This window comes from Triturus cristatus, chromosome 1_2 (assembly GCF_964204655.1).
Source record: "Triturus cristatus chromosome 1_2, aTriCri1.1, whole genome shotgun sequence".
NCBI classification, from domain to species: domain Eukaryota; kingdom Metazoa; phylum Chordata; class Amphibia; order Caudata; family Salamandridae; genus Triturus; species Triturus cristatus.
Window position 1 is genome coordinate 120,207,709 of NC_140580.1, and position 26,967 is coordinate 120,234,675.

Here is a 26,967-nt window from a genome sequence, read left to right on the forward strand (position 1 = left end):
GTATCTGTTGGTTATCCAAGGCGTCAGAGATCGAACTTTGTGTGAGAAGACCCTTCTTACGCCTGCGAGGTGGGCCTCGTGATTTGGGCAATGAGGAGTCCATGCGCCTCATGGGGTGTACATCGGGAAATGTCTTGTCTAGCCACTCCCACGTGCTGTCAGTGGTATCGAAAAACAAGGATCGCTGTTCTTATAGGATTTTCAGTTTGGCAGGAAACAATAACGCAAAGGACAGGCCCGCCGCTCGAGCCCTTACCTTCACTTCCATGAAGGAAAATCTTTTACGTTGAACTGCCAGAGTGTAATCCGGAAAGATTGAAACCTTGGTATTCTCGATCTGCAGAGGGCCACGCTCCCGTGCCGCCCGAAGTAGATGGTCCCGATCCCTATCATTTAAAATCCTGGCCAGGATAGGACGTGGGTTAGCTCCAGGTATTGGGCGACGAGCTGGGGGAGGAAACCCACAGCCGAGATTAACTCCGCGCTTACTCACAGCGCCGTCCACGATCTTCCCACTGTAGTGAAGGGGGGTGAGAGTGCAGCAACACAGCAGTCCCCCTCTCGCCCTCGATCTGCCACGGCCAGAAAGCGGCCCCGAGATCCGGCAAGGTACCCCTTCAGTTCTGCTGTGCTGTCCAATCACCCGGGGCCCCTTCAGAGGAACTCCTCCCCGTGTCAGTCGCCGCAGCTCCTGGTCGTACCTGTAGCACCCCTCGCAGCAGGTCGCAGCCAGGGCCCTCCGCTCTCCAGCACCCCCGGGCAGAGCGCCACTCACGAGGAATCCGCGTTGATGGCCATATCCAGGCCCAAAGCTGGGGTCTCGCGTGGGCGCCGCCCGGCCAAAGCAGCCCCCGCAGCTCCGCCTGGCCTCAGGAAAGTCCGCCGCTTCCCGGCTCCCAGTAGGCCCCGGGAGGGCCAGAAGAAGTCACAGGCAGAGGGGCCGTCCTCCGGGGAACCGAGCCGCCGGAATACTCCGACCAGGCTGCTCCGCCGACTCAGCATGCCAGCCGCTCCCAGTTCACCGCTGGACAAGGTGGGGATCGCCGGATAAAGTAATGGATAGATTGCCCCGGCCCGGAGCTCGTCGCTTATGCGACCACCATCTTGGGCTGCAGACCACGCCCCATCATATGTGAAGTTATAGTTAACAAAGTATGACATGATGTCCTACTGATGGGTCTGAGTTACAACCCTATCTACCCTATAATATAGTATTGTTAAAACAACAGAGGCAATGTGTAAAGTATTTAAGCAGAGCAAGCACAGTAGAAAGTCACACTTAAAGATAAAGGTATGAGTAAAATAAGACCAAAACAGTAAAAATGCAATAAGGGAAATGGGAGATATGAATTTTATGAGTTTTTAAAGGGTTAAGTGAAAACAATGCTAAAGACCACAAGACACCAATGATAGTCCATGGAAACAGATAGATAGAGTCCTGGTCGGATACAAGTGGATTGGTCCTGGTGTAAGTCAGGAAGCCAAAACGTTTTTTAAGACCCAATGCAGATAGGCACTCACCCAGGTGTGGCAGGGTAATGAGCAGTCCTCTCATCTGGAAAGTGGGAGTGGAGACCAAGCTGATGTCGGGTGTCTAACCCACTGATTCGCACCAGATCCTCAAACCAGGTGTCCTCAGAATCATCCAGTGGGTGGCGATATTAATCAGGATCACCACACCCCTCCCATTCGTCCCCTGTTCTGGGCCTGTCAAAGACGAAAGGCCCTGGCTCCAACCCGGAAGTCATGGTTCTGGAACACGCCGGTCCTGCTCCCTGTCGGAGTCAAGGATGATTGGGATGGCGTCCTTGTTGGGCACCTGGGGCGTCTGTATGGAAGAGGGCGCTGAATGTCTTGGTTTTGTGTGAGACAGACTGTGAGGCTGCTGGGCCTCACGCCTCCTGCATCCTGCTAGTAATGCATGTCCGCTGCGATATGTGGGCTTTGCGGTGAGACTTGAAGTTCCAGTGGATGCAGCATCTGGGCAATCTCTCCAATGTGGTCCAGATTTCGGAGGGCAAAAGACCTGCAGTGGTGGCTGACGAACCGTGATTGTGTCAGTGGCAGACCCCTCCCTCTCCCTTCCCCAGCCAGAATTGACTGTAGTGACAGATGTGTCACTTCTGGAATGGGGCAGCCATCTGGGCAAGTGGAGATGAGAGGACTCTGGTGTCGATAGAGTACGGACTCCACATAAACTTGTTAGAGCTTTAGAGGATTCACTTGGCATTTAAGGCCTGTCTACCCTCCATCAAGGGAAGGTTTGTACAGGTGTTTTCAAACCCATCGCCATATCGTGCTGCAACAAGCAGGGAGGAGTGGGTTCATGTATTCTTTGTCACAGTCAAGTTCCTAAGTCTTCTCTCGCTCAAAGATTCTTTTTTATTGAACTCCTGCTCCTGTATGTCTTCCTTCCAGTACCCCTCCTGCTTAGAGTTCACAAGGTGATAAGGAACGACCAAGCTCAAGTTATTCTTGTGGCTCTGGATTGTGCACAGAGAGTCTGGTATCCTGAGCTGTTAGGCATGAGCATTGGTTATCCGGTCAAGCTGCCTCTTCGGGAGCATCTTCTGTCTCAGCAACAGGGAAGGATTCTGTACCTTAACCTGCACGCCCACTGCCTTCATGCATGGACATTGAGCAGTGATAGTTGACCACCTTTGACCTTCCTCCTGAAGTCTGTAATGTTATTCTGGTGTCCCTCCACCAAAATGATATAGGTCTGCCATTGGGACAAATTTGAAGCATGATGTGTATCGAAAAGCATTAATCCCCAATTTGATCCTCTTTCTCAGGTGTTATTTGTTTTCATTGACCCAGCAGGGCTCTGCTCTAAGCAAAGTTAAGGGCTATCTTTCAGCCATTTATGCATTTGTGCGGTTCCAGAACCAACCTTCTTTGTCACCCTTTGTGTCAAGATTTCGCAAAAATGTCCTCCAAGTCCATTCGTCATGCCCAAATGGGATTTGAACTTGGTCCCCACTTTTGTGATGTGCGCACCCTTTGAGCCGTTGCACAACTGCCCTCTTTGGTTATTCACCATCAAGACCTCTTTACCGGTGGCCATTACATCGCCAGGAGGGTCAACGAGTTACAGGCTCTCACGGTGCACCCTCAATATAGTACTTTCTAACTGGTTCTCCAGACATGTGCCTCCTTCCTTCGGAAAGTAGTCACTGCTTTTCGCATAAGCCAGACCATCACCCTACCTACCTTTTTACCCTGACTCATCCTTATAAGGAAGAGGAGAGATTCCACCATCTGGATCCAAAAAGAGCGTTGTTGTTCTACCTTGACCTCATAAAAGAATTCTGGATGGACAACTAACTCCTCGTAGTGTACATTGAGGCCAGCAAAGGGAAGGTTGTGCAGATAGTGCTCTGCATAAAGATCTTCTGTGCATTGGCCAATCGCTCACTCATTCTACCAGAGCCACAGCTGCGAACACTGCGTTAGCTTGTGGAGTTTCAGTCCTGGATATCAGTCAAGCTGCAACGTGGGCTTCAATGCAAAGATTCACTAAGCACTACTGCCTGGACAGTTAGGTCTGTCGGGATGGACATTTTGCCTGTTCGGTCCTGCCGGACTTTCTGGTCTAAGTTGGGATGGCAGACCCACCTCCTTTGAGGCATTGGTAGGGTATCTACTCTAAAGTAAGGAAACTGCTGCTAGAAGCCTTTATTAGATGAAGAAGTTACTTATCTTCTGTAATGCCTTATCTGATAGACTTTGTCTAGCCACAGATTCCTTACCAACACTTCCATCCTCCACGCTCCGATTAAAGGATGATATTTCCCCTTACTATGGACGCTAGAAACTCCCACCAATGGTCACTCTTCATCACCAGCTCCACGCTCGTAGTGTGGAAAGTTGCAAAAATGAACTGACATCAGTGCCCCAAGGTGGGGCTTACACAGGTATAGCGTATGTCTGTCACTCCTGGTGCGGACGGCGCAGAGCCGGAGATGCCACCTATCCGTGCGCAAAGGTACTGCTCTAAAATGTCCGTATCTGGATGACGCCTGGGTATAATTCTAAGGTAAGAAATCTGCTGCTAGATACTCTGTCAGGTAAGGAGGTACAGAAGGTAAGTAACTTGTTCATCTGTACTTCAACTCCAAATCTTAGATTTTGTATCCATGTTTCTGAACAGAAGACTCTAGGAAATGCCCTGTTTTTAGGTACCGCCTGAGCCAGCGCATGCGCTGCTCTGCGGGACATTTAGTAAGCGGTGTTTTCAAAGTGCTACCCCATGCTTTTGGTGGCCTCAAGCTTGTGTGCACGCAAGCGTGCATGTGCGCACCCGCCAGCTTTCACCGTCCGAAGCGCCATCTGGACCGCGATCAGTTTCACTTTCGAGCTCCACTTTCGCGCGCGCGCACACAACTCCCGTTCCCGGCCGCACGTCTGCATTCCCGTTTTTTTTATTTCAAGGAGTGAAGCGGCATTGTAACAGTAGTCAATTTCAACCAACCCACTCTACCTCCGAACATGCTTCGCTGCCCCGCAGTTTACTCTTTCTCGAAATTCACAGCCCTACTGCATCAACTACAAAATAATTATCAGAAAGTGCATTCATGTTCTGTACAAGCAGATATCCTAACCATCTACCTTGAAGATGGAGACAGGAAGATCTGGAACCATATTAATTCTAACCACAGGAATTCACTAAAAAGTAACTCTTGGACATGGATTACAAGCTCTTTAAATGCCAACAGGCAGGGAAGAGGATCTAAAATACATTTTTAGCAAAATTATAGACATAGTTTCCTGGAATATGGCAAGGTTCGAATTTTCTAAATTATCTAATCTTAGATACTTCCCCAGCAATTGCCTGCCTTCAAGAGACTTGGGCCTCTAATAAGTTTGATAAAAAAATACTACTTTGTCTTTGAAATAACATTAGAAAGCTTGAGATGCGGTCTTGCAAAGAGAGATTTAGCTCTTCTGATATCAGAGAAATTAAGTGGGACTTTGAAATAATCCACTTACCCAGCAAAAATTTCCAGTGCATTAAGTTAAAAATCCCTAAGGAAAGTTCGACCTCTGCAGATACGTGATTTCTGTTTAATGTTTATGCTCCTCCTGGCTTGCAATTTAGCGCATTATTGGTAAATATCTTTGAGCTAGTAGAATCATTCACACACTCTGGAATCAATCCGTCATTCCTTCTTTTTTGGGACTTTAATGCGAAAATTCCCAACACCATGATAACAGCATCCAGAAGGAAAGACTTTGATGAACTCTGTTCCCTACCAAATCCTATTTTTCCAGGGTCCATAGAAGGCAATATGCAAGGGAAACTGACTTTAGAGTCAGTTAACGGAATAATCTTGAACTGCAGAACAGAAGGCAATATTTCAGCATCATTGAAGAATGGGAGTCCCCGGTTTGTCAATATTAGATTACGTATTAGTAGTCACGACTTATTTCAGAAATCACAGTACTCATTTTACACAAAGCCGTGATCCTGCAATAATGAAATAAAAAATCTAACTAAAGCTTCTATCTCCCTCCTCTTGGTCCTTATCACAAATAAATGGAGATTCTTTAATAGCCCACAAACTGGGCAGACTCATATAGAACACTCGCAGCTTGAATAAACTGAATACTATGAGCATCGCTCCGCAGCTGTTCCAATCTAATATGAAAATCAATGCAGTCCTAGTCTGTGCATTGGCCAATCGCTCACTCATTCTACCAGAGCCACAGCTGCGAACACTGCGTTAGCTTGTGGAGTTTCAGTCCTGGATATCAGTCAAGCTGCAACGTGGGCTTCAATGCACAGATTCACTAAGCACTACTGCCTGGACAGTTAGGTCTGTCGGGATGGGCATTTTGCCTGTTCGGTCCTGCCGGACTTTCTGGTCTAAGTTGGGATGGCAGACCCACCTCCTTTGAGGCATTGGTAGGGTATCTACTCTAAAGTAAGGAAACTGCTGCTAGAAGCCTTTATTAGATGAAGAAGTTACTTATCTTCTGTAATGCCTTATCTGATAGACTTTGTCTAGCCACAGATTCCTTACCAACACTTCCATCCTCCACGCTCCGATTAAAGGATGATATTTCCCCTTACTATGGACGCTAGAAACTCCCACCAATGGTCACTCTTCATCGCCAGCTCCACGCTCGTAGTGTGGAAAGTTGCAAAAATGAACTGACATCAGTGCCCCAAGGTGGGGCTTACACAGGTATAGCGTATGTCTGTCACTCCTGGTGCGGACGGCGCAGAGCCGGAAGATGCCACCTATCCGTGCGCAAAGGTACTGCTCTAAAATGTCCGTATCTGGATGACGCCTGGGTATAATTCTAAGGTAAGAAATCTGCTGCTAGATACTCTGTCAGATAAGGAGGTACCGAAGGTAAGTAACTTGTTCATCTGTACTTCAACTCCAAATCTTAGATTTTGTATCCATGTTTCTGAACAGAAGACTCTAGGAAATGCCCTGTTTTTAGGTACCGCCTGAGCCAGCGCATGCGCTGCTCTGTGAGACATTTAGTAAGCGGTGTTTTCAAAGTGCTACCCCATGCTTTTGGTGGCCTCAAGCTTGTGTGCACGCTAGCGTGCATGTGCGCACCCGCCAGCTTTCACCGTCCGAGGCGCCATCTGGACTGCGATCAGTTTCACTTTCGAGTTCCACTTTCGCACGCGCGCACACAACTCCCGTTCCCGGCCGCACGTCTGCATTCCCGTTTTTTTTATCTCAAGGAGTGAAGCGGCATCGTAACAGTAGTCAATTTCAACCAACCCACTCTACCTCGGAACATGCTTCGCTGCCCCGCAGTTTACTCTTTCTCGAAATTCACAGCCCTACTGCATCAACTACAAAATAATTATCAGAAAGTGCATTCATGTTCTGTACAAGCAGATATCCTAACCATCTACCTTGAAGATGGAGACAGGAAGATCTGGAACCATATTAATTCTAACCACAGGAATTCACTAAAAAGTAACTCTTGGACATGGATTACAAGCTCTTTAAATGCCAACAGGCAGGGAAGAGGATCTAAAATACATTTTTAGCAAAATTATAGACATAGTTTCCTGGAATATGGCAAGGTTCGAATTTTCTAAATTATCTAATCTTAGATACTTCCCCAGCAATTGCCTGCCTTCAAGAGACTTGGGCCTCTAATAAGTTTGATAAAAAAATACTACTTTGTCTTTGAAATAACATTAGAAAGCTTGAGATGCGGTCTTGCAAAGAGAGATTTAGCTCTTCTGATATCAGAGAAATTAAGTGGGACTTTGAAATAATCCACTTACCCAGCAAAAATTTCCAGTGCATTAAGTTAAAAATCCCTAAGGAAAGTTCGACCTCTGCAGATACGTGATTTCTGTTTAATGTTTATGCTCCTCCTGGCTTGCAATTTAGCGCATTATTGGTAAATATCTTTGAGCTAGTAGAATCATTCACACACTCTGGAATCAATCCGTCATTCCTTCTTTTTTGGGACTTTAATGCGAAAATTGCCAACACCATGATAACAGCATCCAGAAGGAAAGACTTTGATGAACTCTGTTCCCTACCAAATCCTATTTTTCCAGGGTCCATAGAAGGCAATATGCAAGGGAAACTGACTTTAGAGTCAGTTAACGGAATAATCTTGAACTGCAGAACAGAAGGCAATATTTCAGCATCATTGAAGAATGGGAGTCCCCGGTTTGTCAATATTAGATTACGTATTAGTAGTCACGACTTATTTCAGAAATCACAGTACTCATTTTACACAAAGCCGTGATCCTGCAATAATGAAATAAAAAATCTAACTAAAGCTTCTATCTCCCTCCTCTTGGTCCTTATCACAAATGAATGGAGATTCTTTAATAGCCCACAAACTGGGCAGACTCATATAGAACACTCGCAGCTTGAATAAACTGAATACTATGAGCATCGCTCCGCAGCTGTTCCAATCTAATATGAAAATCAATCCAGTCCTAGTCTGTGCATTGGCCAATCGCTCACTCATTCTACCAGAGCCACAGCTGCGAACACTGCGTTAGCTTGTGGAGTTTCAGTCCTGGATATCAGTCAAGCTGCAACGTGGGCTTCAATGCACAGATTCACTAAGCACTACTGCCTGGACAGTTAGGTCTGTCGGGATGGGCATTTTGCCTGTTCGGTCCTGCCGGACTTTCTGGTCTAAGTTGGGATGGCAGACCCACCTCCTTTGAGGCATTGGTAGGGTATCTACTCTAAAGTAAGGAAACTGCTGCTAGAAGCCTTTATTAGATGAAGAAGTTACTTATCTTCTGTAATGCCTTATCTGATAGACTTTGTCTAGCCACAGATTCCTTACCAACACTTCCATCCTCCACGCTCCGATTAAAGGATGATATTTCCCCTTACTATGGACGCTAGAAACTCCCACCAATGGTCACTCTTCATCGCCAGCTCCACGCTCGTAGTGTGGAAAGTTGCAAAAATGAACTGACATCAGTGCCCCAAGGTGGGGCTTACACAGGTATAGCGTATGTCTGTCACTCCTGGTGCGGACGGCGCAGAGCCGGAAGATGCCACCTATCCGTGCGCAAAGGTACTGCTCTAAAATGTCCGTATCTGGATGACGCCTGGGTATAATTCTAAGGTAAGAAATCTGCTGCTAGATACTCTGTCAGATAAGGAGGTACCGAAGGTAAGTAACTTGTTCATCTGTACTTCAACTCCAAATCTTAGATTTTGTATCCATGTTTCTGAACAGAAGACTCTAGGAAATGCCCTGTTTTTAGGTACCGCCTGAGCCAGCGCATGCGCTGCTCTGCGAGACATTTAGTAAGCGGTGTTTTCAAATTGCTACCCCATGCTTTTGGTGGCCTCAAGCTTGTGTGCACGCTAGCGTGCATGTGCGCACCCGCCAGCTTTCACCGTCCGAGGCGCGATCTGGACCGCGATCAGTTTCACTTTCGAGTTCCACTTTCGCGCGCGCGCACACAACTCCCGTTCCCGGCCGCACGTCTGCATTCCCGTTTTTTTTATCTCAAGGAGTGAAGCGGCATCGTAACAGTAGTCAATTTCAACCAACCCACTCTACCTCGGAACATGCTTCGCTGCCCCGGAGTTTACTCTTTCTCGAAATTCACAGCCCTACTGCATCAACTACAAAATAATTATCAGAAAGTGCATTCATGTTCTGTACAAGCAGATATCCTAACCATTTACCTTGAAGATGGAGACAGGAAGATCTGGAACCATATTAATTCTAACCACAGGAATTCACTAAAAAGTAACTCTTGGACATGGATTACAAGCTCTTTAAATGCCAACAGGCAGGGAAGAGGATCTAAAATAAATTTTTAGCAAAATTATAGACATAGTTTCCTGGAATATGGCAAGGTTCGAATTTTCTAAATTATCTAATCTTAGATACTTCCCCAGCAATTGCCTGCCTTCAAGAGACTTGGGCCTCTAATAAGTTTGATAAAAAAATACTACTTTGTCTTTGAAATAACATTAGAAAGCTTGAGATGCGTTCATGCAAAGAGAGATTTAGCTCTTCTGATATCAGAGAAATTAAGGGGGACTTTGAAATAATCCACTTACCCAGCAAAAATTTCCAGTGCATTAAGTTAAAAGTCCCTAAGGAAAGTTCGACCTCTGCAGATACGTGATTTCTGTTTAATGTTTATGCTCCTCCTGGCTTGCAATTTAGCGCATTATTGGTAAATATCTTTGAGCTAGTAGAATCATTCACACACTCTGGAATCAATCCGTCATTCCTTCTTTTTTGGGACTTTAATGCGAAAATTCCCAACACCATGATAACAGCATCCAGAAGGAAAGACTTTGATGAACTCTGTTCCCTACCAAATCCTATTTTTCCAGGGTCCATAGAAGGCAATATGCAAGGGAAACTGACTTTAGAGTCAGTTAACGGAATAATCTTGAACTGCAGAACAGAAGGCAATATTTCAGCATCATAGAAGAATGGGAGTCCCCGGTTTGTCAATATTAGATTACGTATTAGTAGTCACGACTTATTTCAGAAATCACAGTACTCATTTTACACAAAGCCGTGATCCTGCAATAATGAAATAAAAAATCTAACTAAAGCTTCTATCTCCCTCCTCTTGGTCCTTATCACAAATGAATGGAGATTCTTTAATAGCCCACAAACTGGGCAGACTCATATAGAACACTCGCAGCTTGAATAAACTGAATACTATGAGCATCGCTCTGCAGCTGTTCCAATCTAATATGAAAATCAATCCAGTCCTAGTCTGTGCATTGGCCAATCGCTCACTCATTCTACCAGAGCCACAGCTGCGAACACTGCGTTAGCTTGTGGAGTTTCAGTCCTGGATATCAGTCAAGCTGCAACGTGGGCTTCAATGCACAGATTCACTAAGCACTACTGCCTGGACAGTTAGGTCTGTCGGGATGGACATTTTGCCTGTTCGGTCCTGCCGGACTTTCTGGTCTAAGTTGGGATGGCAGACCCACCTCCTTTGAGGCATTGGTAGGGTATCTACTCTAAAGTAAGGAAACTGCTGCTAGAAGCCTTTATTAGATGAAGAAGTTACTCATCTTCTGTAATGCCTTATCTGATAGACTTTGTCTAGCTACAGATTCCTTACCAACACTTCCATCCTCCACGCTCCGATTAAAGGATGATATTTCCCCTTACTATGGACGCTAGAAACTCCCACCAATGGTCACTCTTCATCGCCAGCTCCACGCTCGTAGTGTGGAAAGTTGCAAAAATTAACTGACATCAGTGCCCCAAGGTGGGGCTTACACAGGTATAGCGTATGTCTGTCACTCCTGGTGCGGACGGCGCAGAGCCGGAAGATGCCACCTATCCGTGCGCAAAGGTACTGCTCTAAAATGTCCGTATCTGGATGATGCCTGGGTATAATTCTAAGGTAAGAAATCTGCTGCTAGATACTCTGTCAGATAAGGAGGTACCGAAGGTAAGTAACTTGTTCATCTGTACTTCAACTCCAAATCTTAGATTTTGTATCCATGTTTCTGAACAGAAGACTCTAGGAAATGCCCTGTTTTTAGGTACCGCCTGAGCCAGCGCATGTGCTGCTCTGCGAGACATTTAGTAAGCGGTGTTTTCAAAGTGCTACCCCATGCTTTTGGTGGCCTCAAGCTTGTGTGCACGCTAGCGTGCATGTGCGCACCCGCCAGCTTTCACCGTCCGAGGCGCCATCTGGACCGCGATCAGTTTCACTTTCGAGTTCCACTTTCGCGCGCGCGCACACAACTCCCGTTCCCGGCCGCACGTCTGCATTCCCTTTTTTTTATCTCAAGGAGTGAAGCGGCATCGTAACAGTAGTCAATTTCAACCAACCCACTCTACCTCGGAACATGCTTCGCTGCCCCGCAGTTTACTCTTTCTCGAAATTCACAGCCCTACTGCATCAACTACAAAATAATTATCAGAAAGTGCATTCATGTTCTGTACAAGCAGATATCCTAACCATCTACCTTGAAGATGGAGACAGGAAGATCTGGAATCCATATTAATTCTAACCACAGGAATTCACTAAAAAGTAACTCTTGGACATGGATTACAAGCTCTTTAAATGCCAACAGGCAGGGAAGAGGATCTAAAATACATTTTTAGCAAAATTATAGACATAGTTTCCTGGAATATGGCAAGGTTCGAATTTTCTAAATTATCTAATCTTAGATACTTCCCCAGCAATTGCCTGCCTTCAAGAGACTTGGGCCTCTAATAAGTTTGATAAAAAAATACTACTTTGTCTTTGAAATAACATTAGAAAGCTTGAGATGCAGTCATGCAAAGAGAGATTTAGCTCTTCTGATATCAGAGAAATTAAGTGGGACTTTGAAATAATCCACTTACCCAGCAAAAATTTCCAGTGCATTAAGTTAAAAATCCCTAAGGAAAGTTCGACCTCTGCAGATACGTGATTTCTGTTTAATGTTTATGCTCCTCCTGGCTTGCAATTTAGCGCATTATTGGTAAATATCTTTGAGCTAGTAGAATCATTCACACACTCTGGAATCAATCCGTCATTCCTTCTTTTTTGGGACTTTAATGCGAAAATTCCCAACACCATGATAACAGCATCCAGAAGGAAAGACTTTGATGAACTCTGTTCCCTACCAAATCCTATTTTTCCAGGGTCCATAGAAGGCAATATGCAAGGGAAACTGACTTTAGAGTCAGTTAACGGAATAATCTTGAACTGCAGAACAGAAGGCAATATTTCAGCATCATAGAAGAATGGGAGTCCCCGGTTTGTCAATATTAGATTACGTATTAGTAGTCACGACTTATTTCAGAAATCACAGTACTCATTTTACACAAAGCCGTGATCCTGCAATAATGAAATAAAAAATCTAACTAAAGCTTCTATCTCCCTCCTCTTGGTCCTTATCACAAATGAATGGAGATTCTTTAATAGCCCACAAACTGGGCAGACTCATATAGAACACTCGCAGCTTGAATAAACTGAATACTATGAGCATCGCTCCGCAGCTGTTCCAATCTAATATGAAAATCAATCCAGTCCTAAATTTTGAACAAATCCTTACGGCAGATGTTAAAGCAATCCAGAAACTGGTTGCCCCGATAATTAATAAATCAAAACCGTCAAGAAATATGAATAACCCTATAGATGGTATGTCAAGACACATAATTTACCAGCTGGGTCTGGTGGCTCAGTGGACTAATGCATCCACTGCAGGGGCCTGTGTTCGACCTCATGGTCACAGGTTCAAATCCCGGCGGGTCCACTCAGCCTTTCTTCCGTCTGAGGTCGATAAAATGAGTACCATTAAGTTGGATAACAATAAACATCTGTTGTTCAGCGCCAAGAAACCAATGGGTGAACGTGCGCTTTACAAATACACGTTCTGTTATTTTTATGTTATAAATAGATTAATTTGACTGCAATTCTTCGGTTTCCCAGCCCTTAGGAAAAAAGAAATCTCCATCTTACAGAAAGAAAGTTAAAAACTGACCAGAAAAAGAGAAATTATGGCTAAAAACTGGGCTGACTTGAAGATGGCAGTTTCTCAAAAAAATAACCAGCAGTTCTGGCGCCTAATAACGAAAGCAACCGGAGCCCAAAAATCCCAAACAGCATCTCTGGTCTCCCAAAATGAATGGGAACGGTATCTACTGGAGTGCTACAAAACAAATCTGGTCAACCTTTGTCAAAGTGACCTTTCTAATAGCAAGCGTATTCACGAAACAGATTGTCTGATAAGTGCCCCGACTTAAATCGTATATCAGGAGGGCGAAAGCCTCTGTTGCGATGTGATCTGATAAGATTCCTGTTACAATCCTTAAAAATAATCCTGAAGGATGGTGCAAGTTCTTGGCACCACTGTTCAGTCACAGCTATGAAACTGGTCGAATTCCAAAATCATGGACTAGGAGCATTTTTATTCCACTCTTAAAGAAGGGCTCATGCCTTTCTCCCAGTTACTACAGACAAATTACTCTACCGGACTCAACTGGGAAAATCTTCGCTGCAAGTATCCTGGACCACCTGAAAGACTGTGCCTTTTCCAAGGGTGTGATTCCGATAGTCCAGGCAGGCATTCATCCTAAGCACTCAGTTATTGATAACATCGGACTTTTACAAACATAAATTGAACAATGAAATCCCAGATAGTCTATAGTTAATTTGTAGATTTCTCAACAGCTTTTAATAGGTTCGACAAACCCACCTTATGGAGGAAATTGGAGAAAATGGGGATCCCTGACAGCTTATTAAGGCTAATCGAGGCATTGCAAACAGCAACGTGGTGTAGAGTCCAGATGGGGAGTGAAAATGGTCTAACTCGCAAGATACTCACTTTGATCGGCCTTAAGCAGGGCTGTCTGCTAGCCCCTATACTGTTATCCATATTTGTGAATGATTTACCTGAGTATTTAGTAGGAATAAAGTACTCCTTCTGCCCCACTGCCCCCCAATAGCTTTTCACAAAATCCAGACCTTAATGTAGGCAGACGATGTGGTCCTATTTGACCGAACACCGATTGGCCTGCAACACAACTTAGACGCCCTTTTTAGCTATACTGAAGAATATTTACTGAAAGTAAATATCTCAAATACAAAAGTGTTTGCCATTTAGGGGAAGGAAACATCATACCCACTTTAACTGGAAATTGGGAGAGGAAAGCAAAAAGTGTTTTTAGGGAGAATGTTCACACAGACGCTTGAAAATAATTCTCATCTTCGGCACTTAGAATTGAAGGCTACAGCCCATTCAAGTGCACTAAAGAGTTTTTACTCTTTCTCAGGAAAGAGGCACTTCTACCCACTCTTGGAAATGTATCGAGCCAAAATTCGACATATGCATTAGAATACGTCCCAATAGATAAATGGCATTTCATGCATAAGTGCGAAGGGAAACTACTACGGAAAATAACGAATACTAGTCAGACTACCCTGGTCCAAGCACTTCCAACTAAAACTGTCCCTGATTAGTGCCTATACAATCGCCTTGCCCAACATAATCAGATGGGCATATAATATGATACACGCAGGTAAAGATACCTTGCAAATTATACTAAAGCTCGCAACCTTTGAGGTTGGATAGAGCAATTTTACTTTTAACAAAAATCTTATAGTAGCTTTATCTCACTTTGAATGCAAAATACCCCTCTTACAGTCTTGGACGCTGGACCATCTAAAACTATTATTAAAAATAAAATATGACACCATATATTAGCTTTGTCCTAGATTCTGCTCACTGTTCTCAACTATCCCACTATAGATCCTATTTAGTGTCTCTTGAGTATAAGACCTACCAGCAGTATCTGAGATTTACACTGGATCACAGGGTTCAATGCTGTATTTGTCACGATCGCACTCGGTAGCCGCTGAGGGCCGGTCACTACGGAACCCGGGAGGTGAACAACGGAACATTCCCAAGAGCGAACTACAAGACCCAGACTTCCCGGCCATCCCTGAGTTTCGTAATAGGTCACGAGACAGGAAGCATAAAAGACGGACACACCCTCCGGAAAACGCCGATTATTCCCGGATGTTACCCGTCAGAGAAGGTACGTGCTACGTGCGTTCAAGAACCGGCTCCATCGTTTACCTGCGAAACAGACCTGCAGCATCGGCTTTCCCGAAGACTCCTTCGTTGGAAACTCCCGTGAAGCGCCTCAGAACTGTCCCTGTGGCGCTGTCACGCACCTCAGATCCCGTTCCTCAGAGAGAAGAGAGTGCGGTTCTCTCTCCTCGTCTCCCGCTTGGAAATTGCAAGGCGCCCTACCCGCGAAGCGTTCCTCGACTCCCGGCTCCTCCGCGAGACGAGTAGTAGCACCACCCGACTACCATAGCCCGAAGGATTTCCGGGTCACCAGCGAGGGGTTTACTCCTCGATACCGGCCTCCCCCGGGGAGCCGCCAACACCACCTCTGCCCACAGGATTTCCGGGCCGTTGCACTTCAAGGAGATAGCGCTCCTCGGCTCACTGGATTTCCGAGCCTAGCAGTGGCAGCGCTATTGAGCTATCCTATCTTACTCACGACGTCTTCCGGGTGGAAGCGTCTCGACGCCTTGAGGCCACAGGCCCGGCCAACAACCTGCGACCCCTCCCCGAGAGACAAACGGGGCTCCCCGGAGTTCGCAGGTGGGAAGAGCACCCAGCTAGGCGGATCATACCGGACTCCGGTTAGGAGCAACCTAGCCCGGGGCATTGTCTTTCCTGTACTCCTCCTTGCTCCCTTCCAAAGAAGAAGGGGAGTCCCTTGGTATTCCCACAACTAGGAGGGCGGAGAAATCAGGTAAGCGAGCTACACTCATAGGGGATCAGAGAGGGGGATTAGCAGAGCAGGCCCACGCTTACAGAGTGTTTTGTTTCCTTCCAGATCTCCGTCCCTGCCGTTCCTGTCCTACCTTCCCTCGCTCACCTGCCCCCTCCGTCCGAGGGTATCATACGTCCGCCGGACTAGGGGCAGATGGGAGGTGGACCCTGTTTAGCATCAGCGTCATCCTGAGGAGAGGCCACCCGAGGGGACACGACAGAATTATCAGGCTATACTTTAGAATCTTGCCTTTAGACTCTCATACTAAGCACTGGGATAAAACACGTGCTTAAACAAGACTATGTAAGCTCTGTAGTGGAGGGGAACAAGACCTATCCCATGTGCTATACATCTGTCCAAATACATTGATAGTAGAAGTCTGGCATCGTTTTTTAAACCTCATGTACTTTAGACACAAGGTATTTACTGTTAACAATGTGATCGTTATAATTAATTCTCCTCCTAATGAATTTGTTTGTTACAATCTGAATACCTTTTTTAAGTATTTATTATCAATGTTTTAGACAAACTGTATTTATTATTAAGTCTCATTTTTGTGTGTTCTCTGTATTCAACTTTAATTGTTGGCCTTGTTAAAGGTCTAAATCAATTAATACAAACATTCTTACTATAAAATGTTATTCACAAACTGCACTTCTAAAGTACTGCTGTGTTTTTTGCAGTAGTACTTCAGAAGTATCACAAAATGCTGCTTGTGAATAGCCCTCAGACCCTTCAATTTGGTGGAGACACTTTTGGTATAAATAGGGAATAGCTAAAAAATATTAAACTTACTCAAAAGTGTAAACAATTTTATATTTGTGAATCAGGCCCATAAAGTGATAAGTTTAACAAAATAAATTAGTAAATGTGCACCCATAGAAGTACTCCTTGAATGGGTACAAATGTACTATTTTTGGGAATTCACAAACATTGGTAGTATATGACTTGGAAAGCTGTGACAATCTCAGGTTTCCAGGCATACTACTGCCAATCAAACACCTAAAAGCTGATGGGATGAATGCTTGCAAGTAGTCTAACCAGTAGCAACCCCTTGGGGTAGCATTCGAACTCCCTGCTTGTTGCCCAATGTGCCACTGTGGACGGAGGCACACCTTATGCAAATCAGTACTGACCCTCTTCCTCTTGGTTCTCTCACCCCTCCACCTCCATTCTTTCTTAGTTAGGAAATGTAAGATTTATACCCACTGAAGATCACTGACTAAGTAACGCCCATGCTCTTACATTGTGATCTCGGTGCAGTCTCTGTAGTAGTGCAATCCAGTAGTAGAAATCCAGTTGCCTCTGTTGTACAGAGTATAGCTCAGTAGAATAATAGAAAAACAACCTAAGTAATAACCTGTTGTATCAGGGTTGTCTCACTACATCTATTATTTGCTTATTGGGCCAACCTCTTTGGTCTTGGTAGATAAGCCAGGGCAAGATTCAACCTGCTCCTACCAGCTAAGAGATTACATATGCATTTTAATTATGACAACTCACTTTATTTTGTGTAATGTGTTGCAGTGGTGTAACATAGACCCCCCGCGGTGTAGGGGGAGCCCAGTTCCAGGGGGCCCCATCAGCACATACCCTGGCCTGAGACCTCTTGGCTGAGTCCGAGGGGGGGCCCCCCTCAGGTTTTGTTACGCCACTGGTGTGTTGCTCCTCATATTGCTCATGTTTCTCCTTATCACTTTAAGTTTTTAGAATTATCTGATCTGAGGGGGCCAATTTGGGTTTCTATGCTGGCTCACCTTCCTGTGAGTTTTGCTCTAATGCTGTGTGTTGCTGCTATTCATGAGCTGCTTAACACTGCCTTTAAAGCCACCAATTTGTTGTGACTTCTGATGCGGTTCTCTTGTTGGCATTAAACTCTGTCAACTTCTTCCCCCAAAGGAAGGGTCCTCCAGTGCTCTGTGTTGCAATCTTCACATTCAGATCATGGATTGGGGATGTCCCCGAAAAAAAAAAATATAAAAGTGGACAATCCGTGGTTTATGGTCAGCATGTCCTAACCCAGTATTCTGTGCTAGCTAACTAGGGAAGCAGGTCCTATCTGCTATATATTTTATCAAGTTTAACATGGACGTCGTAAATGGAGGAGAAGAAGGAATACTCTTTAAGATTGGTATGTTCCTTTGCCCAGACATCCGTGGGTGACCAGTATTTTCGCAAAGTTGACAAAGCCTTGGCTATCCTTATTGATGCTGCCATGGCCAGTGGAGATTGAGATTTATCCCTGTAAAAGTCCTTCACCCCATTACAGCCTCCACCCAGAAGCATGTGGGACCAAGTACACTGGGTTATTACTACTGATCGGGTGTCATAAAATTCTTCCTGACTAGTGTTTGTGGCGTATACATTAGTTAAAAGTACCTCTTCATCATCAAGATGATCCAACAGAAAGACACATCTGTCCTCGGTGTCCGCCATCTGTCATGGAGTTTAGATGGCAAAGGCTGAGTATCCTGTGCAAAATAACTTGTGTAAGGAGGTGACTTTCATAGCAGGGGGTACCACTTTGGCATTTTTGTGAGCCCCTGTCTTATTGTAAGCCACAGCGTGGAAAGGCTGAATGTCCGGGGTGCAAACCAGCATATGCATAGAACAGGCAAGCTTCAAAAGTGTCTTTACCTTGTTCTTGGGATGATTGTTTTTCACATTAGATTAAATAATACACTTTATGAAGTGCCATAGTTATTTTTCATAGATTCAGTTCTACCGTTATTTTTTCCTTTCACCAATTAGCTCCCACCTTTAATTCTGAGTTTGTCATACGTATCAATATTCTAATGTTGTTTTTAGATTAGAGCCTGATTCTATTGTTAGTAGTCAGCTGAGTTGTCCGGTTCGTCAGAATGTGGCAGGGGGCCTAAAAGGAAGCCATAGTATTGGAAGCAGTCAGGTCAAATCCATTACTAGCCCACCTTGAAGTCAGAGTACTCTAACTGAACTTGTTTCAGGGTAAACTGAGAGACTTGCATCCACAAGTCCACAACAACAGCTATGCTATTCAAATACCCATTTACCGAGCAGGGCAGGTTGGGTATTTAATCTGCAGTCAGACAGGATAAATCAAAAGGATAGTCCTAAAGGCAAACCAAACTGCTTGGTGTCTTTATTCCTGCTAGAATGGGAACTGGTTGAAAATTTCACATTGAGTGATTTAGAACAAACTGTGAGAATTTTCACACACACAAACCACTTTGCTGGACAACTAGGAAATTGATTGAGGCAGGCGAGCTCAAAGCACTTGGTCAAATGCTCATTCCGTATCTGAATAAGAAAGTACAGTAGCGTTCCTTGTCGGAAAGTCTACAGCGCTGCCTGAATTGTCGTTAGATTTTTAAGGAATTCACTGTAGACTTTGAACTTGTGAAAGAGTCCAAACTTGCAGCACTGGGTCTGAATTCCTATGCAGAAGGGGGCATGGCTTGCTGCCCATTAAGATGGCCGCTTCCTAGATTCCCCTAAAAATCCGGCACATAATCCATACAATTATCCTACCTTGAAGACGACCATAGAAGACCGGAATCAGCGGTGCACCGATCGATCTGCCCTCCGGGCGTGTGAAGCTGGAGGGCTCGGGTGAGGCGGTGCGGCCTGCACACGAGGCTGAGGCCGGGGACTGGCCTTAGACTCGGACCCAGCGGGCGACGCTCAACTGCCGGCTTTGTGAGCACATCCATCAGAGCCGGCAGCCTGTACTGGGGGCTGTGCGGCGCGGTCGGGTACCGACACGAGATCGTGCCGGTTCCCCTCCCCCCTCTTCTCCCCCCCCCTCCCCCTGGCTTCGGCATCGAGAGGCGGACGGAGGAGGGACACCTGTGGCGCTGGCTCCTGCTCGACCTACAGCTTGACCTGCCCTGAGGTGCTTGGGGAGGAGGACGGTCATGATGTCTGCTGCTGCTGGGACCTGCGGTGAGTCGGAGCCCATCGGGGGATGAGTCGGGCCCCGGCTCCAGGCGAGGACTGCTGACAGGGGGAACGAGGTGCGGGACGGAGGCGGGAGCACCCACTTGGTGAAGAGTAGGGCCTGGAGACCCCAGCAGAGACCCGGCCCTTCACTACTCCTGAGCCCCATCTGTAAATGCTAATCTCCAGGGGACACAGCCCAAGCTAACAAGGACCTCGTGGTGGAGGCCATTATTGAAGCCATAATCTCTGGAAGCGACCCCTGGGGCGTGCAGGGCGACCCGGGGCAGCATTAAGCCGCAACTACTAAGAGGGACACCGACCCCGGGGAGAGCCGGCTGAATTAACGCCCGGAGCCGATTGCAGACCTGGCCTACTGAACAGGTTTCTCCGGGGTATGGTCACTGATGCCTGCACTCGGACGGTCTATACGCCCGGAGTGGCTGACAGAGGTCACTCGGCCAGGTGGAGTGCCCCCCCCCCCCCGGGACCGCGTGTTTCTTGGCGGTGCGACCAATTCTAGCGCTCTGCCCCGACACCTTTCAGGTAATTGCGCGGCGGGAAAACCGAAAGGCCGCGCGTGGAGGGACAATCCCGCGGCTGGCGGCGGCAATTACCGGCCGGCGCAAAGTTCCCCAGACAAGAAGGGGGCGGGGCAGGGGCCCACCCACAACCGCCCAGGGCAAACTGGACAAGTATGCATACGCAAAAGACTTCCCGGCTCTGCCGGACCGCAAAGAAATGCCGGACAAAGCCCCGGAAGGAGAGGGAGCAAATAAAGTGACACTGGATGACATTATGGCCGCTCTCACTAATGTGCAGTCAACGGTGGGCACCATTTCTACGGATGTATCCTTCCTACGGGCTGACTTCCAGAAAATGAACGCAAGGGTCACGGAGGTGGAACAAGTAACGAAAACCCTGGCCGGGGACACAGCCACATTGCTTGAAAAAGTTAGCCACCTGGAGCCTGAAAACAAAATAATGGCGGCGAAGCTGGGTGACCAGGAGGGGCGCTCTCGCCGCAATAACGTCCGACTCACAGGCATTCCCGAGAGTGAAGGGGGCCCGGCCATGGACCTTTATGTTTAGGAACTTATAAAGACAAGACTCCAACCAAGGGGGCTCTTTACCTTTTTCTCAGTAGAAAGGGCGTACAGGGTGCTAGGCGGTAAGCCTAAGTCTAGAGCACCTCCCAGACCCGTCCTGGCCCGAATTTTTAATTTCCGTGACCGGGATGCAATACTGCCAACGGCAAGAGTGGCCCCGCCGATTCGCATCCAAAACTCTGTGGTATCCTTTTTCCCGGACTACACAGCTGCGGTTACACAGCTGCGGTTACCAAAAGTCGCAGGAGCTTCTTCGAGATTAACCCCTTCAGTGCCACGCCCTTTCCCCGCCCTGTGCCGGGCGTTACATTAGCGGGCGGGGTTCATGACGGGATAGTCTCGTCATGGGCACAGCGCAACCGTGCTCCATGACGAGACCATCTCGTCATGGGCACTGAAGCGGTTAAAAAGGAACTTTGGCGCAGAGAATTTACTTACTCCATACTATTTCCGGCAAAGTTACGAGTAGTGGCGGATGGCAAAACTTGTTTTTTTGACACTCCTGAAGAGGCCCACGAGGGGTGGCGATGAGTGGACGGATCCAGACGGTCAGAGAGACGCCAACAACAGCGAGGGGTGGAGGGGGACCCCAAGGATCACAGTCGAGAGCAGGAAGACGACAGCGCACAAAGGTCGGAGGCTGAAGAATGAAAAAAGGGGACGGGGCACAAATGGACATCGCCGACCTTCAAGGACTTATTCAAGGGCTGCCAATAAAGAAGTAATGAACACGCCGCCGGATGATATCCAGTTAGTGTGACCGTCTTCATCAGACGGAAGGGCAGGCCAGGGTCCGCAGCTGTAGGACTAGCCGTGCGGCTAAGGCGGGATTCGAATGAATAATGATCTTCAAAGAGGGGTTAGACTACAGCGTTCCCCGGACTTCTCACCCCCGAAACGCAAGTACTGTTACAGGTATTGGGTATGAAGCGCTCTGCAATGTTGGGGTGGCGGGTAGTTTTAAATCCGTCTAGCAGGGAGGCAGGGAGGGGGATGGAGGGAGTGGGTACGTTGTTATGGTTATGTTTTTTCTTGTTAGCGCGCAACACACAGGCACTCGTATATAACACCTTTCCAGACCTGGGTTGGCAGTGGCCCTGTTCATGTGACTCCGTTATACCAACTACACACTCTAACAGTAGTGACAACACCAAATAAAGAAGTGCCAGCACTTTAACCTTTTTAGGTGTTGTAAAAACAAAAGTTGCCAGGAGGGTGAACATAGTGAGTTGCAGAAAATGAACATTGGGGGGTTAGAAGTTTGGTAATACTGCATTATGAAGGATTGTAATGCTGTTGAAATAAAATGCAATGATGTATGAATTTATTTTCTGTGTCTGTGCATTCGGAAGGTGCTGAACAATTACTTTATAGTTATTGGTCGCTTTTTTCTGACAGGTGTATGGGATACGCACAAGGTCGCGTGCAGTGGAAATCTTCACCACCTGTGCACACATGGTTTGCAACATGGAGGAGCTTGAAAAGGTAGGAAAGCTTGATTTCTTTGCATGTGTCCTGTCCAGAGCAAATAGCAATACGAGTTTAAATAGGTTTTTTATTTCATTTCCCGCTTTGTGTTTCCATTCATGACCCACATGTGGATAGTTGGTACAGCTTCCTGTAATGACCATCTAAGATCAGAAATGTTCCTTATACACGCAAGACCTCTACAATCTACACTGCTCTGCTGTTTCTGTACCTTTTCCACACACATAACTACTTATCTGCTTCTAACCATGCAATGAAATGGTTCTAGCTGGAAGACCTTCATTGACACTTTGACTTTGATGTTAGTAATTGGTATATGCAGGTCATTAGCTGGCTGCAGCATTAGTTGTTAAGAAGTGAGTTTTAGTTTTCATTCCGTTTCTGAACTACGTGTGGTTTAATTTGGTTTCCAAACTACATGTCCTCAGATCTGATCTGCATGCTCAAATGAAACTTTGGTGCACATTGGTCAGGGGTTTTGTAGCTTGCCCTCTCGATGCATTGTAAATAGACTTGCAGAGCTTCGCCTCTTGCACTGCCTGGATTCCCTCCTAGGTTCCATTGCTTTTAGACTGCTTTTTAATAATTCTCCAGTACTTAATTTCATCATGCTCCATGTTTGTTCCATTCGTATTGCTTGTAATTCAAAACCTTTTCAATAAGTATCTGTTTTGAATCAACATTGTAAGCTCGTTCTGCCCCCTCCCCCAAAACCTCACACCCCGCTCTTTCATGTTGGATACGTTTCTGCCTTTTGTGCGGGCATAGCCCTTTGTCATGTAATATAAGTAGTTGAAGCGTTTAAATGATTTCCTAATGAAGGAAGGAAAAAAGTATCATTGCTCGATAGGAACTTCTGAAACATAATTGGCTGTAATCAACCAGTTTTTAAGGATACTCCTTAGTGCTGACTATAGTTCATTACTTCTAATAGGCTCTCATTGTTGAGCGTTTCACATCTCTTTTTAGTTGCTGAACTTTAGTAGTGTCAAAAATTGCTGCACCATAACTTAGTTTCTTTTCCCTTGAAGGTTGTTCTGAATGTTTTATTCATGTCTGTGGTAAGGTGGTATCTCCCCCATATTATACCTCAGCAGTCTTTTTCAGCCTCCTGTTATAGTTCACAATACATTTGCGTGACTCCATTCTAGTCTTTTGCTTCCACTTACTTCGATTTAAGTGTCTTTGTCCATGAGTGTCTTTGGTTCCGCATAATCCCATGTTGACTTAAGCGTATGAACAGTTCACCAAAATGACATTTCATTTGTGTTTTAGCCTTGTGTGTCTTGATCAATGCAATTTCTTTTGTATCTCCTCATGTTGAGGGTATCTGATTGTTGTAAATAAAACAAGCTGAATCCTTCTTCAGAGGCACAGAAGCAGTTTATTAGGCAATAACCCATTGACACCTAAAGGTCTGGCACCACAGCTGAAACTGTTAATCAGATTTCTAAAGTGCACAGCTACTCCACAGTGTGTGCCGGTACTGAGAAAACATTTCCGGCAGTACCTCAAAAAAAAAAAAAAAAAAATTATGTACGAGTGTACATTTGTGGTGGTGCCTGCACACTTATACATCACTCTGGGGCTGCAGTAACGGCATGACGAATATACACTTGTGATGACGATTGCACTCAGATACAACATTGTGATGAAGATGATGATGATGATGAACAGCGTTGGCAAAAAGCATTTGGCGAAGTCCGTAGGTCTGCAGTGGCCAAGCCAAAAGGTGAACCTGATTTATTTATTAATTTTGAACAGCCTTTGGTTGCATGAAAGACTTCTTCAGCAAAACTGCGAATCTTTAATGTGCCACCATTGGTTATTGGTAGAGGAGAATATAATACATCATAACAGACACAAGTGCTTGATATTGTGCAGAATAGATGCAAAATCTAATTCCACATTTCATCACCTAACATACTATCAAGGGTTTGGAGACAAATTGCACTGGACTAGCAAGTACAGAAAGTACACTCTTGCATAAAATAATATGTTAGAGTTCGCTCTAAAACATCAACAAAACTAAGGTGTCTTTCCCAGCTTTAAAGGGGAATGTTGTCAAATTCTGGAAATAAATGTGTTGAGAAAGTCGGAATTTACAACATGGAGCCTACATGTGTTCTGTATATGTACAAGGCACCTACTGTTATATCTTTGTATGAAAACACCACAGAAAGTTTCTTTGACTGAGAATAGGGAAGAACAACTGCTATCAGCTCAAGCGTTCTGCAAAGGCATGGCCATGTTAGCAAATGTTGCATTGCCACAAAGGCTTATTAATTTATTCTTACCTAGGCGACTGGTTGCTTAATACTGACTCCAGTCACAAGGTGCTTTAGAATCTGCAGACAACCACCTCACTACTTCAAGTCTTGGGTCTGTACATTTCTGGTTCTCACTGGTATCCCACACCGAAAATCAAGGGATGATAAGTTATTTTCCCTGGATTGGGAGTTACCACGTGAACACGGGAATACCGGGTCCAGGTCCTGCATGTAGAAATTACTGACCAAAAACTGCACACATTTGCTACCTGTTTCATTCAGGTGGTAAATAGGTGCAGGAGATGTTCTGGCAGGTAGTAAGGTATGAGGTGTTGGGGGAGAGCAAAGCTGATGATCAGGGACTGTTTGCTGTTCCTCATGTTGTCTCCAAAGAACATGCAAGGGTGTGGGAGAATCTTCGCACAAAGACTTGGGTCAGCAAACCCCAGAGTTTCTGGACCTGTTAATTCCAGAGCAGGATGTACTGGGAAAGATAAACAGTCCAGCATCAAGATTGCTCTGTGTCCCTGCCCTTGGCCACTCATAATGAAAGCCATAGGCTTTTTTTGGTTAATGCTAAAAATAAAGAATCTGGTTCCTTCATAAGACAGTGTCCTCCATAGAGAGCAAGTGTTAATGTCATGTAACAACTACCAAACATTTGGCTGATTGACCTTTTGCATTTTTTTAATCCTTTAATGCAAGATTTCATAAGCAGCCACTTAAAGATTGTCTGGAAGACCTATAATCTTAGAAAACGGGGAACTGGTGCGAACAAATCTTGAACTACTCCTCCTCCTCCTCCTAGTCAGTCCCAATTTCTGTCATGTAAGAACAACCAGCTTCATGGCATCCCAATTTATAAATCTCCAGCTCAGATCATTGAAAGGGATGTTTTGGTGGAAGAATGGGGAACCCATCTGAGTGGCCTATCGAGGGTAAGCAGTTCCCTTCAGGGCAAAAGGATCACACAAATAGGCTTGCCATTTCTTTCTTTCCAGAATTATTTTGTATTTTCACCTAAATCTCAGTCTGGCTCCTCGGCTTCTCGCCTTCTTCGCGGTTGCCATATCTCGGGCTGAGTGCTTTCTCCATACCCTTGATGCAAAAAGCGCTTTAAGATACTTAGAAAACAGAATTGCGTAAATCTCAACTGCTATTAGCCAATTAATACGGTCATTTGCACTGACTTGGCTTCACTAAGCAGACTGTAGTCGGAAATATTTTGTAGCAAAATTTAATCTGAATCAAAAAGCAAACCGATCATTTTCGGTAAAGCAGCCATAGCTGCTCTAATGTGAAATGGCTCAGTCCTAGACTTTTGTGAAGTGGCTTCTTGGGCCTCAGCTCATACATATATAGAGTACATTCAGACTCTAAGCCTGGTGTGTCAAGCCTCCCTAGGTAGTCTAATTGCAGAGACTGTGTGAAACAATCACCCAGGAAGAGGTGTGGCGCCGCGGCCAGGGCGACTAACTCCGGAATCAGGGGATCACGGTTCGATTCCCGGCAGCAGATTAGCCCAGCACCATGTGACTCTGGGCAATAGCTTGCTTAATCTTCCCGACGGCCCCCAGCGCCTAGAGACCCTTACGGGTGATTGTTCGCGCTTTACAAATGTGGATTATTAATCATTCCTATTTAACCTCCCTATTCTAAGGCAGGGATTTGCCCTACTGTTCTCTTTTTTATGTTTCTCAGAGAGAATAGATTTCTCCCACATGACACAGAAAAATGGTTGGCATTGGGTGTTTTCAGATCCTCAATCCATCCTTCAAAACCAAATTGCGAGGCTGACAGTGCGGTTTCTGGGGTTCAGGCATAGTGTATTTCAGTAGACTGCAAAATGAACTAAGGGGGCTACCACTGTGCTGCATGCAAACAATTTATTTTTGTTTCTCTGTTTTAAAAGGACCATGAGTCAGTACAGCTGATCATTGAGGACCTAGAAAGCAAGATTGCTGTGTGTTTTAAACTCCTTTTTAATATTCAGTGTGTTTTAGGAATAAAGGGGCAGATGTATCAAGCATTTTTGCGTTTGCAAATCGGCAGATTCGCAGAATCTGCCCGTTTGCAAACTCAAAAATTGCTTTTCCGATGCAGCAAACTTAATTTTGCGATTCAGTAACCTGTACCGAATCGCAAAATGGGTTTGCGATTCGGTATTAGGAAGGGCCGTGTTTAGGGCGTCATTTCCTAATACCGAATTGCATTTGTATGTATGAATGTTTTGTGACTGCAATTGGCGGTAGCAAAATATTCACATTTTACCATCTACTGCAAGTAGGTGGTAACCCATTCTCAAATGGAAAGGGGTCCCCAAGGGACCCCTTCACCTTTGTGAATGTTTGTAAAACAATTTTTAAGAGCAGGCAGTGGTCCCACGGACACTGACTGCTCTTAAATAATGTAAAGAAAACTTTTCTATTTGT

The 26,967-nt window shown here is 45.5% G+C and overlaps 1 protein-coding gene across 1 annotated transcript in view; it reads left to right on the forward strand.

Annotated features, from left to right (window-relative positions):
* Positions 1-26,967, forward strand: part of LOC146866932 (importin-9-like) — a 269,255-nt gene that overhangs the window by 154,460 nt on the left and 87,828 nt on the right. Inside the window, exon 6 of the mRNA XM_085603265.1 lies at positions 22,176-22,262. Within this exon, the coding sequence (XP_085459391.1) occupies positions 22,176-22,262 (87 nt within the window). The remainder of the gene's footprint in view (positions 1-22,175; positions 22,263-26,967) is intronic.